The 18,178-nt window shown below is 52.8% G+C and overlaps 1 protein-coding gene across 5 annotated transcripts in view; it reads left to right on the plus strand.

Moving 5' to 3' along the window:
* VAV2 (vav guanine nucleotide exchange factor 2) overlaps window positions 1–16,378 on the plus strand; it is a 231,830-nt gene extending 215,452 nt beyond the window's left edge. For 3 of the 5 annotated variants that reach the window (XM_034929430.3, XM_055117496.2, XM_034929433.3), the window contains 8 exons: window positions 315–389; window positions 1,702–1,754; window positions 2,731–2,847; window positions 6,012–6,099; window positions 7,548–7,671; window positions 8,552–8,638; window positions 9,472–9,626; window positions 14,164–16,378. In XM_034929430.3, coding sequence (XP_034785321.1) covers window positions 315–389; window positions 1,702–1,754; window positions 2,731–2,847; window positions 6,012–6,099; window positions 7,548–7,671; window positions 8,552–8,638; window positions 9,472–9,626; window positions 14,164–14,211 — 747 coding nt within the window. In that variant the 3' untranslated portion in view covers window positions 14,212–16,378. The remainder of the gene's footprint in view (window positions 1–314; window positions 390–1,701; window positions 1,755–2,730; window positions 2,848–6,011; window positions 6,100–7,547; window positions 7,672–8,551; window positions 8,639–9,471; window positions 9,627–14,163) is intronic. The other 2 variants (XM_055117497.2, XM_034929435.3) reach the window with 1 other exon arrangement.
* Window positions 16,379–18,178: the final 1,800 nt, after the last annotated feature.

An 18,178-nucleotide genomic window follows, 5' to 3' on the forward strand; every position in this document is an offset into this window, starting at 1 on the left:
GCCATCTGAGCTGTGCAGAGTATCAGTCCTGCTCTGTCCCTCCCTGGGTATGACCAGGGCTGCCAGCTTCTTGGGGGGCCTTGCAGAGGTGCTTTGGCGCTGTGCCAGGCCTTAGTGCTCTCATGTCTAGGGTGGGAGGCCCTGCACCTCCCTGCCCTAACTGGCTGCCGGGTCAGCTGAGGTTGGGAAAGAAGACATTGGCTCTCCCACCCTCCAGGAGCGGGATTGGCATACGCTGAGTCCGTCTAAATGGCCCCACACTCCCATAGGCCAGGCTCGGCCCCCTTGTCCTAACCATCTCTTTCCTCTGCCAGGGTCGTCTGGTGCAAACCAGGAAGTCAGGGTATTTCCCCAGCTCATCTGTGAAGCCCTGCCCTGTGGATGGAAGGGTGAGTCCTTTCCCACAGAAGCTTCTGGAGCACGGTGGCCTGGGTGCTGAGGGTTCTGGGAGCTGCCTCCTCACGTGGACATTTTTGGCTTGTTCAGGACATCCTTGCTAAATTTAGGCTGCTGTGAGCTGCTTCCTGGAGCTGGAGCCCAGAGAGAAGATGGGTGGGGGGCTGTGGGGCAGCACGCTCTCCTCTGTTTAAAGGGCTCAGCCGATCGGGTGTCGTTTCGTTGTGGTTTTAGAAACACCAAAACAGGCATTTCTGCAGCAGCTGTAATGGGGTGAAGACCAGCCAGCTGCCTTTCACCAGATTTCGGGGACTCTATAAGATCTCTTGGACTATTGCGCAGCCTTAGAGGGAAAAAAAGGCTCCCCTCAAACATAAGGATTCAAAGCTAGACTTTATGCTATTTAAAACAGAGGCAATATGGTATTTCTTTCATCTGAGGGATATGGAGCGAATTCTCGGCTCTGTGATGAAAGGCAGCAGGCAGCCTTGAGTAAATGAGTTACCCCACCTCCACCCCGAAAGGACAGCTCAGAGTGAGAGCGTGGAACCTCTGAAGGTGCAGGGGTGGGTTCCCAACCCCACTGCGGCAGCCCCGGTGCCCCCCACCCCAGCCCCAGTCCCGTCTGCCTGTGTGCTACCTCTGCTGAAAGGGCAGGTGCTCAGCACTTAGGGCACTTTGCGTGACCAAGGGGACCAGGCGGCAGGGGAGGACAAGGGTCACAAACTCACTAGGTGGCCTGGGGCAGGTTCCTTCCCTTCCCCAGGCCTCAGTTTCCCCATCTGCATGGTGAATAGGGTGCGAGGGAAGAGGTAGTCTCTGAGGCTGTGCCCAGCCTGTGGCCCAGTGAGGCCAGGGTGGGGGGCTGTAGCCAGGGAGGGAGCCCTACCTGCTCACTGGAGCGGCAGCACCTGCCTCAGTGTGGCCACCACCAGACCCCCACCCCGGGGTTTCCAGACCTCTGGAGCAGGGAGCTTGGCTGTGGGTGTGCTCACATCCACTGGCTGAAAACTTCCCGCACCTTCGGTCCTTGCTGTCCCAGGGGATCAAGTCAGTGTTAGCTGGTGGCTATGCCGACATCTGTTCCATCAGACCCACGGGGCATCTACTCAGAGATGAGGTTGTCCTGGCCACGACCCTTGGGCACCTCCCAGGCCAGGGGCGCTGGGGCTAAGTCCACAGACAGTCCCGTCCAGGGCAGCCAATGCTGGGCCTGGGGGTTAGGTCACTGACAATGACCCCCTCTGAGCCCTGCTCTGTGAGTGGCCCTGGGGGGCCGTTAACACTCTTGTGCTCTGCCACCAGCCGCCCATCAGCCGGCCGCCATCCCGGGAGATCGACTACACTGCATACCCCTGGTGAGTGGATCGTGGGCTGCAGACATGGGCATCTGGTGGCCTCTTTGTTATGGGGGCATGCCCGCCGGGTCTGGGTGGTACCTGTGAGCGGCCCAGCAGGGTGGAGGCCCCAGGCTGCCTGTTGCCATCTCCAGGGCACTGAGCCCAGTGGCTCCCAAATGCCTTCTCCCTCCTGGCCTATAACTCTCCAGGAGCCTGGGGGAGTCCTTCTCCTGTAGGCAGCTGTTAACCCTCTCTAAAACAGCTCAACTGGCTCAGATATTTCAGGGAATTAAACCCTTTTTGAATTTTATCTGCACTATATAAAAGTGGTATATTTGAGGTCACAGGTGTAATCCACTTACTGACAATACAGTTGCTTGGTGGGAACAGTGAGGCTGTTTGAAATCACAGAAGTCCCAATTGTCCTGACAGTGTGGCAGCAGATTTTGGGAGAGAGCTTGCCTTGCCCTCTCAGGGTGGGCTTCATTGCAGTACAGGTGGCAGGAAGAGCTTCATTTCAAAATCTGTTCAAAATTCAACTGACATGGATGTTGGCAATCTCCAATGTGTTACCAAAAAAATCCACATAAGCAGTTATGCCTTTACTGCTTTTGAAATAGTGAAAATATGTTTTAGGAAAGAAATTGGATCTACTGAATACGCTGAACTCCTCTGGCAGGCCCTTGGGGTCTGTAGAGCAGAAGACAGCATGTGGGACTGGCTGGCGGCCACAGTCACCCCTCTATTTAACCCCTCTCAAGATCTGTCCTGAGCCTCACTGTATCCCACCGTAGGAAGGGCCAGATGCCAGACCCCATCCACAGTGGTGCCCCGCTCATAGGGACCCAGCCTGTTCTCTTGGGTTCATTAGGAGATGAGCTCTCAGATGAGGACTGCAGAGTACTTCATGTGGCCTGCCACGCACGGAGGGCTGGGCACCCCTCAGACACTGTCCTCACTGCGGCTCTCGTTTCCTCCTGGCCCCCTCCTGTAGGTTTGCAGGTAACATGGAGAGGCAGCAGACGGACAACCTGCTCAAGTCCCACGCCAGCGGGACCTACCTGATCAGGGAGCGGCCTGCCGAGGCTGAGCGCTTTGCAATAAGCATCAAGTAAGTGGCGGCTATGGGCTCGAGGAGACCCATCCCCCAGTGCCGTTCTGAAGTGGAGAGCACCATCCTCTCCACGTCCTGAGCTCGTGGGGTTGGGCTGGACATGTCATCTGTTGCCAAGTGAGGACATTATTGAGATGAAAGCGGTGCTGAGGGGTCAGAGGGTCTCTACAGGTGTGCTGGGCAGGGCCTGAACCCCTGGCATGCACAGATGGTCCATGCTTACATCACTCCTGGCTGCCCTGTGGGCTGGGTTGGACATTTCTGGGTCATGGGAACCAGATAAGCTCAGGTACAAGCGGGTGGGTGAGATGCTGTGTGAGCTCAGGGATTTCCCAGCAGCCCCACAGGTTGAGAGAGAGGACCTGTCGTGCTGCTCTGAGGCAGCCAGGGGCCTAGGAGGGTGTCTCCTGTGACTACTGCTGCCTTGCGGCTTTGGCACAGTCTGGGCATCCTCCTGCCCTATGCCCTCTCCCTGGGAGCCGCCTCCTTGTGGGGCTGCAGTTAACTCTTCAAGAGACAGACCCTGATGGGCTGGAGCCCACCAAGCACTGAGCTTGTGGGACATTGCCCACCTGAAAGAAATTCTCAGAAAGCCTTCTGTGTGCCTGGCCTGCAGGAGGCTAAGATGGGCCTTGCCGACCGGGAGCTGGGGGTAGGGCGCACACACTCATGGTGCACATTAAATCCAGGGAGAAACAAGATGGGTGCTGTACGAAGGCCTCACAGAGGACCAGGCAGCCAGGCCACCATTTGTTTAATGACTGTTTATTACATTAGCTGATTTCCAGATGTTAAACCAACCTTGCATTCCTGGAATGTCCCACTGGGTTGTGGTGTGGAGTCCTTGCTATGTGTCTGGTTTATGTAGATAAATACAGTCATCGGCCACATAATGACATTCCAGTCTGTGAGGGACCCCATATGTGGTGGTGGTCCCGTAAGATTATAATGGAGCTGAAATGTTCCCATGGCCTGGTGACATCATAGCGCAGCCCATTACTCATGTGAGTGTGGTTATGCTGGTGTAAACAAACCTACAGTGCTGCCAGTCATATAGAAGCATAGGACAAACAATTCTGCACATACATAGTATGTGATCATCGTAATACATGAATGTGTTACTGGTTTGTGGATTCACTATACAGTGCTTTTTATTTTAGAGCATACTCCTTCTACTCAGCAAAAAAATACTTAATTGTAAAACAGCCTCAGGCACGTCCTTCAGGAGACATTCTAGAAGAAGGCATTGTTGTCATAGGAGTAAAAACAACAACAACAAAGAAAAAAAAACAGAGGAAAGCTTATAGAATAAGGATACAAATAAATAAAATATTTTTGTACAGCTGTGTGATATGTTTGTGTTTTAAGCTAAGTATTATTACCCAAGCTTCAAAAAGTTAACAAAAATTAAGAAGTTTATAAAGTTAATTTACGATTGAAGAAAGAATGTTTTAAAAATAAATGTAGTGTAGCCTCAGTGTCCAGCGTTGATAAAGTCTACAGTGGTGCACAGCAATGTCCTAGGCCTTCACATTCACTCACCACTCTGCAGCTCACCCAGAGCAACTTCCAGTCCTGCAAGCTCCAGTCATGATAAGCGCCCCATACAGCTGTCCTGTTTTTTATCTTTTCTACTGTGTTTTTACCATACCTTTTCTAGGCTGACCTCATGTTACAACTGCCTACAGTATTCAGTAGGTCTGTAGCCCGGGAGCAGTAGGCTCTGCCGTCCAGCCTAGGTGTGGGGTGTGCAGTAGGCTCTGCCGTCCAGCCTAGGTGTGGGGTGTGCAGTAGGCTCTGCCATCCAGCCTAGGTGTCGGGTGTGCAGTAGGCTCTGCCGTCCAGCCTAGGTATGGGGTGTGCAGTAGGCTCTGCCATCCAGCCTAGTTGTGGGGCGTGCAGTAGGCTCCACCATTCAGCTTAGGTATGGGGTGTGCGGTAGGCTCTGCCATCCAGCCTAGATGTGGGGTGTGCAGTAGGCTCTGCCGTCCAGCCTAGGTATGGGGTGTGCAGTAGGCTCTGCCATCCAGCCTAGGTGTGGGGTGTGCAGTAGGCTCTGCCGTCCAGCCTAGGTATAGGGTGTGCAGTAGGCTCTGCCATCCAGCCTAGTTGTGGGGCGTGCAGGAGGCTCCACCATTCAGCTTAGGTATAGGGTGTGTGGTAGGCTCTGCCGTCCAGCCTACGTGTGGGGTGTGCAGTAGGCTCTGCTGTCCAGCCTAGGTGTGGGGTGTGCGGTAGGCAGTGCCATCCAGACTTATATAAATGCACTCCGTGGCGTTCGTACAGTGATGGAAGCACCTGCCTGCATCTCTCAGGACAGGTCTCCCTGCTTAAACACCGCCTGACTGTATGGGAGAGAGATTTGGTTTGCCAGCTGCTTGCTAAGGATTTCTGCATCCATAGTCATTAGGGACATTGGGCTGTAGTTTTCTTGTGATGTCTGTGTCTGGCAAGGGGGTGGGTGGCATTCAGGGGAGGGATATGGGGGCTCCTCTGTAAGGTCACATTTGAATTGAGACCTGAGGACATAAGGGGGCCTTGAGGACAGAAGGAGGTTAGTGTCTGGCAGGGGCAGCAGCCGGTGCCGAGGCCCAGACAGGCTTGCGCTCGGCACCTCTGAGGAGCAGGTCCGAGGCCTGGCCGGCCAAGTGGACATGCAGGGAAGGGTGTCAGGAGATGTCAGGGCTGGGCCCGGCTGCTCCACAGGGAGGAGGAGAGGCTCCTGGTGCCGAAAAGCAAATGAGCAGAAGCCCAGGACAGGAGGTCTCAGCAGGGCTAGAGGCCAGGAGAGGCGGGGAGCTGAGCAGCCAGGGGTTCCGGGCCCCAAACGAGCAAGGAGGGCAGGCAGGCAGGTGGCAGGAGCTGTCTGGGGCTGGTGGCCCGAAGGGCTGGGGTAGGACAGGGCTGACAGGGAGTGGCCCTGGGGGCCAGGGACGAGGGGCTTTGCTGCAGCAAACACAGAATGAGCCTGGCTGCCAAGGGGGCTGGGGCCGTGTGGCCCTCATGTGGTGACCGCTGGGGCCATGTGACCCTCAAGCAGTGACTGCCGGGGCCATGTGGCCCTCACGCGGTGACCGCCGGGACCGTGTGGCCCTCACGCGGTGACCGCTGGGGCTGTGTGGCCCTCACGCGGTGACCGCCGGGGCCGTGTGTTTGCTCAGGTTCAATGACGAGGTGAAGCACATCAAGGTGGTGGAGAAGGACAACTGGATCCACATCACAGAGGCCAAGAAATTCGACAGCCTCCTGGTAGGTGACTTCTGGCTCCGGCCGGCTCCCACCCCAGCCACAGGGGACAGGTGCTTCCTCCCGGCCCTGAGCGAGTGGCCATGTTTCCTGTGAGGATTGATTCTTCCCAGTGTGGCAAAGATTTAGGGAATTGGTTTTTAAGGCACTAGGACAGCTAGAGCTATGTCCCAGCCTCCTGAATTGGGACTTCTGACCCCCAAAGCCTGAGCAAGGTGGTTGACCCTGGTAAACAGTGCAGGGGTGGGGTGGGGGCAGCCCAGGCCACCAGCAGCCCCAGATTCCTCTCATGCCCATCCTCCTGCGAGAGCAGAAACTGACGCCCAGTGGGGCTTCCAGCTGGGGCCTGGCCAGGTAGCCCCATTACACATGTATGGCTTCAAACAGCTTCTTCTCCGACTCACCCCCACCCTCTGTCCCAGCCAGAATGCAGTTAGAGGCATAGTCCTTGAAATGATTTTAAAGTTATGCCTACATTTTCTTTTCTTAATTACAAAAGTTGTATATATTGAGAACTCCTGATTAGAGCCCCCAAGGTCTTAGCTTCCCCGCTATGGCCACAGAAAAGCACAAGGTCAAGCAGAAATCCATAATCTCGGGCTGAGCGTAGTGGCTCATGCCTGTAATCCCAGCACTCTGGGAGGCCGAGGTGGGTGAATCACTTGAGGTCAGGAGTTCGAGACCAGCCTGGCCAACATGGCAAAACCCCATGTCTACAAAAAATACAAAAATTAGCCGGGCATGGTGGCACACGCCTGTAGTCCCCGCTACTTGGGAGGCTGAGGCATGAGAATTGTTTGTACCCAGGAGGCGGAGATTGCAGTGAGCCGAGATTGCACCTTTGCACTCCAGCCTGGGTGACAGAGTAAGACTCCGTCTCAAAAAAAAAAAAAAATCCATAATCCCATCCCCACCTCCAAAAAGAACAAAAGCGGAACCAACGTTGGCATCTCAGTGAGTCCTCAGGACCTCTCTACACACAGCTTGGGTCTGGTTTCTATTATATAAATAATAATGCTGGCAATGCCCCAGCTGATTTTTAGGCGACTTTTCAAGGCCACAAACATTCACCATTAATGAATCTTTCCCTGGCTGATGGCCGCATGGCTGTCTGTCACTTGGAGATCCTGTTATTTCTAGAAGCTTACCCCAAGTGCTGGGTACAGAGTGTTTCCATTCTTTCCTTTATAAAGGCTGTTGCAGTCAGCGTCCGTGCTGGTCAGTCTTGGCATCTTTTGCAGATTATTTTTTCTAGAAACATTTGGGGGAGTTGCTGGTACCTTCGAGGTACTGACCACCCACCATGGGCTGGCGGGATGTGGGGAGTTCTGAGGAGTCCAGGAAGCTAGTCTCCCCAACATGAACCAGGAGGTGGGAGAGAGAGGCCAGGTCACTGGGGGAGGACTTCCTGGAGGTGGCAGCAGCTGTCAGTGAGTGTGTACGCCCTGCAGGAGTTGGTGGAGTACTACCAGTGCCACTCACTGAAGGAGAGCTTCAAGCAGCTGGACACCACACTCAAGTACCCCTACAAGTCCCGGGAACGTTCGGCCTCCAGGGCCTCCAGCCGGTCCCCAGGTAACGCCCCGGCCCAGCCGGCACACCAGCACTCCTCGGAGGGGTCTGCCCTGGCCCACTTCCCAGGGCTCAGATCCTGCCCTCACAGACCCAGGCCAGGAGTCCCACCCCGGGAAACACAGCCCCGGCCCCTCCCCCAGGCATCGCAGATGCTATCGTGTGGCATCTCCTGGGCCATGTGACAGGCGGGGACTCTGCACCTGCTCAGAGTTGCTACTCTGTGTCTTGGCTCCTTCACCCAGAGACCAGTGGGGGTTGGAGGGGCCAGGTCCAGGCAGAGACCCCGGCGCATGGAGCTGTCACTGGTGGGAGAGAAAAGGGCAGGCCCACCTGTTCCCAGATCCCTCCCTGTGCCCAGCCCCTGGGCCTCCTCTGTGAGAGGCAGCCTGTTCGCAGGTTGGACTCCACAGCTCAGAACAGGGAAGGCCACATGGAATCAGGGGCAGGGGCAGGGGCAGGCCCCGAGCATGCGGCTTCCCGCTCAGGACTCTCTCCAGAGTCACCCCACGTCCTCCAGCCTGCAGGGACCTGCAGGGCCATGGGTCTCACACAGGCCGAGCTGGACAGGAGAGGAACAGCTGGCCTTAGTGAGCACCTGCTATGTGCCAGGCGAGGGCATGAGAGGAGGTGGTCCCAATTTGCTCTTGAGGACACGGGTGCAGAGAGTGGCTCCAGGGTAGCTCAGGTGTGGCCGAGTGGCGCCTGTGCCTGGGTGGGGCTTGACAACCCGTGCTGCCCCCTGCCTCCTTTGCCCCCCTGTAGGGCCTCTCCTGCCAAAGAGCCTGCCCCACCCCATGCCCCCCGGCCTGTAGCTGTGCCCACCGTGACTGCGCGTGGATGCCCTGCTGCCCGCCTCACGTTCTCTCTCGCCTCTTTGCAGCTTCCTGTGCTTCCTACAACTTTTCTTTTCTCAGTCCTCAGGGCCTCAGCTTTGCTTCTCAGGGCCCCTCCGCTCCCTTCTGGTCAGGTACCGCTGCTCCCCAGGGCGTGGGGGGACCGGGCCTGTGGCAGCTGCCTTGGGAGACCCAGCACGGAGCTGCCCACTGGCCCCACAGCCCTGCCTGACGTGGCCACAGTTGTCCGCAGTCTGGCACTGGGTGGAGGGGAGAAAGGGGTTGGGGAGGCCGGGCAGAGGCTGCTGCGGGCACCTGAGGACACATCAGGCTTGGCCCCGCCATTGTCACCACCCACCCCCTGTGGACACGCCCACCCTGATGGCCACTTCCCCAGCCCCGTCCACTGTCATTCCTCCTTGTTCATCAAGAGCTTTGCCTCTGGTAGCAGAAAGCAGGTGGCCACAAGGAGGAGCTGTGGGACTTGGGTGCAGGGAGGAGGGGTTTTCAGTCAGCCCTGACCTCATGGCTTTCGGCTGCCAGAGTCAAAGTCCCTTCCCAGCAGCTGTGTGTGTTTCGCCCTCAGCCATGGTCATTGTCACCTGTCTATCAGGATTCTGCATCTGGGCCAAGCTGGTTCCACTGGGTTTCTGGTTGGATTTGGGCTCTGGAACTGGGGGACCACTGGAATGATGATGGTCAAAGCCTGGGCACCTGCTCTTGACCCTAAGAACATCCTCATTGCAGGGACTTGGATGTGCTGTGTCCCCAGACCCAGAGGGCAAGGGGCCCTGGGATTGGAGGCCAGTGTGTCCCTCCAGAGCCTTTCTGCTTGACATTCTTCCTCTCTGGGTACAGAGCAGGGTTCTGGGCACGAGGGGAGAGACCCGGCTTGGCCCAAGGGCCTCCTGGATCACTGGTTGGGCTCCTCCTGCAGCTGTGTGACGCTGCCCATCTCCCTCAACAGTGTTCACGCCCCGCGTCATCGGCACGGCTGTGGCCAGATACAACTTTGCCGCCCGAGACATGAGGGAGCTTTCGCTGCGGGAGGGTGACGTGGTGAGGATCTATAGCCGCATCGGCGGAGACCAGGGCTGGTGGAAGGGCGAGACCAATGGACGGGTGAGTGGCCCCACCCTGAGGGTGCGGGGCTGGGCTCGCTGCAGCCCCTACCTGGTCGGGCTCAGGCAGACTGGCACCACACCTATGTCCACACCCCAGGCCCTGTCCCAGACGCCCTCTGCAATCTCCCTCATCCTCACAGCAGCCCAGAAGGTTGGCATTCACAGGGGGAAACCGAGGCTCCAGATGTTTACCATGAACCCAAGGTCACACAGCCAGAAATCGGCTACAGAGGTCTGATGTGGATCCAGGCTCCTAGGAACCCCCCGACCCTGTTCCATTTTTATTCTGGGCTGCCCTCGTAGCTGCACTCGCCAAATTACTTGCAAGTCCCCAAGCTCTGTTTGCAGGAAGGGAGGTCACAGGACTGAGGAGGACACGGTGTCCTTGCTGGGCTCCTGCTGCCATTTTCTAAGGCCCCATCTATGCCCTGGTGAGGCAGTAGGGACACAGTGTGTCCCCAATCCCTTCACACTTTCCCAAGTGCCAGGTAGGCCTAAGAGTGCCCTGGCCACCCTAAGATTCTGCATATGTCCGTGGCCTCTTCATCCCAACACCCCATCTGGACCTCTAGCTTTGACCCATGTCTCTCAGTACCTATCCATACAAGCACCAGAGCTCCCTGTGCCACCAATTAGAAAATGCCCAGCTTTCTCTGTGAGCTGCAAGCTGCACAGGGCAGGTACATGGGGCTTCAGAGGGCCAGTTAACCTTGGCTCCCAGTGCTGACCCTTCCATTGTCCAGTGGCTGGAGCAGCTCTGCCTTCACCTATCAGTCTGCCCTTTGGAGGCCCTCAAGTCTGATCCATTTTTTACCCAACTGCCCTGTAGAAGTGTCAAGGCTACTGAGGCTTAGGTAGCCCACCTAGGGGGCTGGGACCACTGGTTCTCAAAGTGGTCCTTGTGTGATTGGCATTAAAAGTGCCTGAAGCTGTAATTTAATAAGCGCATACCTGGGCCCTTTCCCAGATCCAGGTATTTTCTATACAGCATTAAGTTTTAGAACAACTAGTTTGAGTATTACTGGATAATTCCTGTCAATTTGACCCTGTTACCATTATGAAACGTCTCTTCTTTTCTCTGGCATTTATTCTTGCTGTAGTCTCCTTGATCTGCTTTTGTGACACCAGCTTTCTTGGGATTACTGCTTTGTGTGGCATATCATTTTCTCTCATACTACTTACACTTTTCTATTTCCTTATATTTAAAATGGATTTCTTATAAATAGTTGGGGAAGCCAGTCTGGTCTGACAGTCTTTGGCTTTTAATAGGCATATATAGCCCATTTACATTTAATGTAATTACTGAGCTGTTTGGGTTTAAATTATCTAACTTTATTTTCTAGTTGTCACATCTACTCCTTTTTTCTTCTTTCCTGCCTACTTTTGAATTAATCAATATATTTTTAATTCTACTTCCCCTGCCCTACATTGGTTTGTTAGTTACACGCTTTTTTTCTTAAGTGGTAACCTTAGACTAGAGGTTACCTTAAATGAGTACTTTTTTACTATTTCCCAGGCAATGCAAGGAAGGACCTTGCGACTTTTGATTGCATCCATTTTCCTCCCAACTTTTGTGCAAGTGTCCTCATGTATCTTAATTCTATATATATTCAAACCTTAGAAGACATTGTTTTTGTTTTTTTGTTTTTGGGTTTTTTATATATATATATGCATGTATATATGTATATATATGTGTATATATATGTATATATGTGTGTATATATATGTATATATATGTGTGTGTATATATGTGTATATATATGTGTATATATGTGTATATATGTGTGTATATATGTATATATGTGTGTATATATGTATATATATATATGTATATATATGTATATATATATTTTATACTTTAAGTTCTAGGGTACATGTGCACAACATGCAGGTTTGTTACATATGTATACATGTGCCATGTTGGTGTGCTGCACCCATTAACTAACCTAATTTACATTAGGTATATCTCCTAATGCTATCCCTCCCCCTCCCCCTCCACCGACAACAGGCCCCGGTGTGTGATGTTCCCCTTCCTGTGTCCAAGTGTTCTCATTGTTCAGTTCCCACCTATGAGAGAGAACATGCGGTGTTTGGTTTTTTGTCCTTGCGATAGTTTGCTGAGAATGATGGTTTCCAGCTTCATCCATGTCCCTACAAAGGACATGAACTCATCATTTTTTATGGCTGCATAGTATTCCATGGTGTACATGTGCCACATTTTCTTAATCCAGTCTATCATTGTTGGACATTTGGGTTGGTTCCAAGTCTTTGCTATTGTGAGTAGTGCCGCAATAAACATACATTGGAGAGGATGTGGAGAAATAGGAACACTTTTACACTGTTGTGTAACTGTAAACTGTACACTGTAAACTGTAAACTAGTTCAACCATTGTGGAAGACAGTGTGGGAATTCCTCAGGGATCTAGAACTAGAAATACCATTTGACATTGTTTTTGTTTTAGGCTGTTGTGCTTATTTAGATTTACCCCGTGTTTACCTTTCCCAGGGCTCCCCATTTCCTCCTGCATTATTGTATTTCCACCCAACACCATTTCCTGCTGCCTGACATCCCTTCTCTTTCATATTTTTAAAGCATATCTGCTATTAATGAATTCTCAGTTTCTTTTGAATCTAAAACCATCCTTATTTCACTTTCTTTTTAAATATTCACATTGTAAAATGTTTGTAACATAATTTTGAAACAAAATTTCAAACGTACAATTTCAAAATTTCAACTTAAAAGTGTCAGTAACCTGCCCAGATTTACCAATTGTGAATGTTTTGCCCCATTTGCTTTATCATTTGCACTGTGTGTGTGTGTGTTTGTCTATTTCTCTCTAACTCACTTGAGAGTAAATTGCAGAAATCATATTTCTTTACCCCTAAGTATTTCCTAAGACCAAGGACATTCCCCTTTGATAGAATACAATTATCTAATCCACTGTCCATATGCAAATCTTACCAGTCATCCCAATCATGTCTTCTCTAGCTCTTCTCTCCTGGTCCTGGATCCAATCCAGGATCATGAATTGCATTGACTTGCTGTGATCCTTAACTCTCTTTAATCTGGAATATTCCTCAGCCTTTCTCTGCCTTACATGACTTTTACATTTTTGAAGAGTTTGAGCCAGCTATTTTTATAGGATATCTCTCAATTTAGGTTTGTCTGATGTTTCTTCATGATTAGATTGAGGTTCCATTGGGAACACCACAATGGGGACGTTGGCACTTTCTCAGTGCCGTAGTGTCCTGTTAGGACATGAATTATGCCAGTTTGTCTCATTATTTGTGACATTAACTTTGATCATGTGTTTAAGATTATATTTGCTATGTTCTTCTACTGTGAAGTTACTGTTGACTGTAATTAGCAAGTAATTTGCAGGGTAATACTTTGAGGTTAGGTAAATATCCTGTTTCTCTTCAAACTTTCATGTACTAGTTTTATCTTCCCTTGATGAATTTTATCTATTCTATTATTTCTATTATGGCTGAAAAATAGTGATTTTTTGACTCTCTATAGATATTAGTTGGCATTCTACTGTAAGGAAAACTTTCTTTTCTCCTGTACTCATTCATTGTTCCCCAGGAATCAGTCATTTTTCCAAGGAGACGTAATTCCTTTTTGTGAGGAGTTGTTTTGAGTTCATTTTGAAGTTCATTTGAAGTTTTGAGTTCATTTTACTATAATGTGCCTAGGTGTGATTTTCTTTTTATTTATTCTGCTTAGGATTTGCAGAGATTTTTTTGAACCTGTGGCTTGATGTCCATCACTTTTGGAAATTTCTCAGCCAGCGTAGTATCTGCAGACTGTGTGTCTGTTTCATTTTCTCTCTTTTCTCCTTGTAGGACTTCATTCACAAGGATGTTAGAACTTTTTACCATGGCCTCATATTATTTCCACAATTTTATGTGTTTTTCATCCTTTTTTCTCTCTGGTTTTCTATCTAGTCACTTTCTGGTGACCTGTCTTACAGTTTGTCTTCTCTTCTGCTTTGTCTAAATCCCTCTATTGGATTCTTCATTTCATTCATCGTATGTTTCAGTTCTAGGATTTCTATTTGATTTCCGATTTAGGTTCTCTGGTAAAATTGTCTGCCTTTTCATCCGTCTTCTTAAACGTATGAATTAGAGTTATTAATCTCCCCTGACAGATGACCTCAATACCTGTGGGTTGATTTCTACTGTCTGCTTTTTCTATTGGTTTTTGTCATTTGGTCCTGACTGAATGCCAAGCTTGTGTATTAAGAAAAAGCTGTTGTTGTTCTGGGTGATGTTCTTTTCCTCAGGAGGGTTTATTTTTTTTCTGACTGGCAGCTGGAGGGTGGGCAGATCATTTTAAACTGGCCAAGGGTGGTGTTTTTCTGGGTTGCTCTTACTCCCAGGCAATGGTTCCACCAGGTCCTTCTGAGAACTCTGGACTTCCAAAGGGCCTCCCATCTTCATGAGCCGCTACTTGCCCTCACCCCAACACAGACATGCACACACCTGCTTACACACACACACACACACAGACACGATCTTGCCATCTTTTTCAGATTGGCTGGTTTCCTTCAACGTACGTAGAAGAGGAGGGTATCCAGTGACGGCAGGAACGTGGACAAGACTCGCAGATTCTCTTGGGAGAGTCACTCCAGCCCTGAAGTCTGTCTCTAGCTCCTCTGTGACTCAGAGGGGAAATACCAACCTCCCAGTCTTCCACTGCCCACAGGGATAGGGAGGGTGTTGAGAATCCTAAACTCGAACCGTTTCACTGTCAGCCTGCCCTCGGCGACCCATCACTGGGTATGCTATTGTACATAGAGGAAACCTGGGCTAGCCCCACCCAGAGCGCAGAGGAGGGGGCACCGACAGCGCTGCGAGCCAGGCTCTGGGTAGCGGCTGAGGCCAGAAGCCCATCGCCTGCCCCCGTCCAACTGAGATGGCCTTCAGGAGCCTAGGTTTGAACAGCAGATGCTGTCCCAGGAAGGGCTAGGGACATCGGATGGGACCTGCCCCCAGACCCTCTGCTCAGCCCTTGGACTCAGCGTTGCCTGTCTTTTCCTGCTGCTCCCAGGGGGAGGTGTCAGGCCTCGGGAGGCAGACGGGACCAGAGCCAGGCTGTTCGCTGTGGGCCCACTTGCCCCACTGTGCTAGGGCGCAGGAGGAGAGAGCACTGAGGTCGCCCTCTGCAGCCACTCTGGTTCCCCAGACTTCCCCACTCCCCGACTCCCCTCCTTGCCAGGGGCACACCCAGACCCCACACGGCAGGCGCCTCTCTTGGGAGGGGCCTTTGGAATGATGAAATTCCAACCCTGCTGCCCGGTCAGCGGTACTGTTTCCTGCCCTCACTCTGAGAGGCCCTTTCTGGAGTCCTGGGAAGGTGTCTGCCTGGCCCCGCTGCCAGGTCAGTACATCTTTTGTAAAAACCCTGAAATGGGCAGGGAAGAAAACAGGGATTTCCCCTCTCTAGATCCCTGCCAGGTCCCTCTCCAGGAGGCCCCTCTGCTCTCCTGCAGGGTGGTCCCTGAGGGTCTGCCCAGCCTTGGCACGAGAGGTTGGTTCCAGCCCCTGGCAGGGCTTCCTTCCAAGGGCCCCTGCAGCCTACAAACTGGGCCTCGGGCGACTCAAAATAAGTGCTCTTGGGGGTGGCTCTACCCCATTACCTCCCCCAGCCACGACTCCTGGCCTTCGACCTCTGGCTGGGTTAGCCAGACCCTGGTTTCTCTACCCTGATGTTGCGTGAGACCTGGTAACAGTGTCTCCCTCCCAGCTCCTTGCCAAAGCCTCTGTTGAGACCTGGGCTTCTTGTAGCCCCTTCTCCCTCTGGCCAGCTGCACAGCCTGTGGGAGGTGCCCGGCCCAGGTTGGGTGTGGGGGAAGCTGGTCCCTGCTGTGGGTGGCGCTGGGGACCTAGGGGCTCCTTCTGAGGTTGGCCTTGTGGCCTCTGGGCTGTATGCCTCTGGGGTGTAGGGAAGAGGCAGGAGGAGTCATGGGGTTGGGGAGCGGCAGGGGGAGAGAGGGGTCCCCGACAAAGGCTTGGGAAATGAGGGGAGGTGGAGGCAGGGCAGGGGAAGCGAAGAGTCAGCCTTGGAGAGGGCACCCTGGGGCCTCCGTGTCGGGGTACACCCAGCACTTTGCGTCCTGCGGCCCAGCAGGCGCAGAGGATGGCGGGGAGGAAGCCAGCAGCCCCTGTGTTTACTGTCGTCAGAAAGGTCTTGTGTTTTGGTTTTGGGGTTTTTGTTTTGTTTGTGTTTTGTTTGGCTTGTTTGTTTTTTAAGGGGAAAAAAGTTTGTAATTATTTCATCCAAATCTCCCATTATATATCTGTGAATAATAAGAGATTTTATAATAGCAAGAAAATGATGTATATTTTAGTTTGTTGACAAATAAGTCATCATGATCATGAAGGACACTGAGAAAAAATAATTTAGAACCCTGGTTTTTGTGAATTTTTTTGTTTTGTGTTTGTTTGTTTTGAGATTTGTGTTTGGTTTGGTTTTTGTACTGCACTAAGGCAGGAGGGTTGGAGGGCTGGGTGCAGCCTGGGAGTCCGATGGTTTTCAGCAGGAGACGGGGTGTCCCCTGCAGGGGGCTAAACTGCAGGGGCCTGAGATTAGCTGTGAACATGTGGGAGCCCGATGCACGCGGGTCAGGGATCTGGGGGCCCCCCCAGCTGGCGGCAACCCCAAATGGACACAAACTGTACATTTGCCAATGGGTTTTTTTCAGACCATGGTTTTTACTTGCAAATAAACCTGAGTTCTTTTCTGCAGGAGTGGTCAGCCTTTCGTGCCAGGGGAGGAGGGAATGGCTGGATTCTTCCGCCTAAGTCCAGCAGGGTCTGTCTGACTGGGGTGCTTGGATCTCAGGGTGGCCCAACCTCAGCAGGGTCTGAGAGATACGGAGGTAATGGTGCCATGGCCACCTCCCGGCTGGCACAGCACCCTGGGTTTCCCATGCGGTGCCCTGGAATTCTCCAGGTGGCATCGGGCATACAAATGGGATTCTAATTCCTGCCCCATCACTTGGGTACCTCTTGAGCCCCTGTTTCTTTACATGTATATTGAAGATAAAAATAGCCTCAGTGCAGTGGCACACACCTGTCATTCTAGCACTTTGGGAGGCTGAGGTAGGAGGCTGAGGTGGGAGGATGGCTTGAGCCCAGGAAGTTGAGACCAGCCTGGGCAACATGGCGAGACCCTGTCTCTACAACATTTTTTTTTAATAGTTGGGCATATGGTGGTGCAGATCTGTGGTCCCAGCTTCTCGGGAGGGTGAGGTGGGAGGGTCGCTTGAGTCCAGGAGGTCGAGGCTGCAGTGAGCTCTGATTGCACCACTGTACTCCAGCCTGGACAACAGAGCAAGACCCTGAATCTAAAAAAACAAAACAAAACAGAAGAAAAAAAAAAACCTCTCCATTTTGGTGGGTTCTGTGGTGCATGATCGAGAAAACCAAAATAGAAAATGAGAGATTTATTTCTCCTTCCCCTCATGGAGGACCGTCCAGAGGCAGCAGCTCCTTTGCCTTGCCCTGGTCCCAGAGCCATCAGGAACCCTGGCTCCCCCCTCCCTGACCCCCTGGTCTCAGGGGGGCTCCTCTTTCCTGATTCCCCATCCTCAGAGGCTCCTCCTTCCCAATCTCCCGTCCTCAGAGGCTCCTCCTTCCCGATCCCCCGTCCTCAGAGGCTCCTCCTTCCCGATCCCTCGTCCTCAGAGGCTCCTCCTTCCCGATCCTTCGTCCTCAGAGGCTCCTCCTTCCTGATCCCTCGTCCTCAGAGGCTCCTCCTTCCTGATCCCTCGTCCTCAGAAGCTCCTCCTTCCTGATCCCTCGTCCTCAGAGGCTCCTCCTCCCTGATCTCCCGTCCTCAGCATGCCCTTCCCTCCTTGTGGCTGCCTCGTGGTCCACGGTGGCTGCTGGAGCTCCTGCCACAGGGTCATGAGAGAGAACAGAGATCCCCTTACAGCTCTGGCCAGTGCCTGGTCAGGAAACAGCCCATTTTCTAGAAGTGGAAACTGAGGCTGAGATATGTGAAGTGACTCATCCAAGGTCACACGTGGCCCTTGCACAGCTCGGTCTGATGCCAGAGTCCACGTTTCTGTTTGGGCAGCACCCAGCTCCTAAGCGATGACTTTCTGCCTCTCAGGCCAGCCCGTGGGTCTCCCACCCTTCCTGCAGACTGGACCCTGGCCAGCCTTCGCCCCACTGAGGCTGCTGGGAGGCAAACCCGATGGGCAGAGTGAAAATGCCCACTTCTCCAGGAGCTTCCAAGCCCGGGAACCTCTCCCTTGGGCCAAGCCTTCTCCCGGATGTGCAGGCTGGACCATGCCCATCTGACCCACCCTCGCCCCCATTCACTGGTACGTCAGCCGAGTCCCCAGGAGGGACCCCTTCCCAGGGCCGGCCCCACCCTCCTCACGCAGCCCTCCCTGCTGCTCCTGGCCCCCTGGGGGTGGCAGGCAGGTGTGGGTGCAGGGCGACCCCTGGACAGCTGACCGTGGAGTGGGTGTCCCAGGCTGGTGATCAGAAGGCTGAATCAGGGAGCAGTGATGGGGCCTTGCGTTCTGAGACAAA

The sequence above is a fragment of the Pan paniscus genome, chromosome 11, assembly GCF_029289425.2.
Source record: "Pan paniscus chromosome 11, NHGRI_mPanPan1-v2.0_pri, whole genome shotgun sequence".
Taxonomy (NCBI): domain Eukaryota; kingdom Metazoa; phylum Chordata; class Mammalia; order Primates; family Hominidae; genus Pan; species Pan paniscus.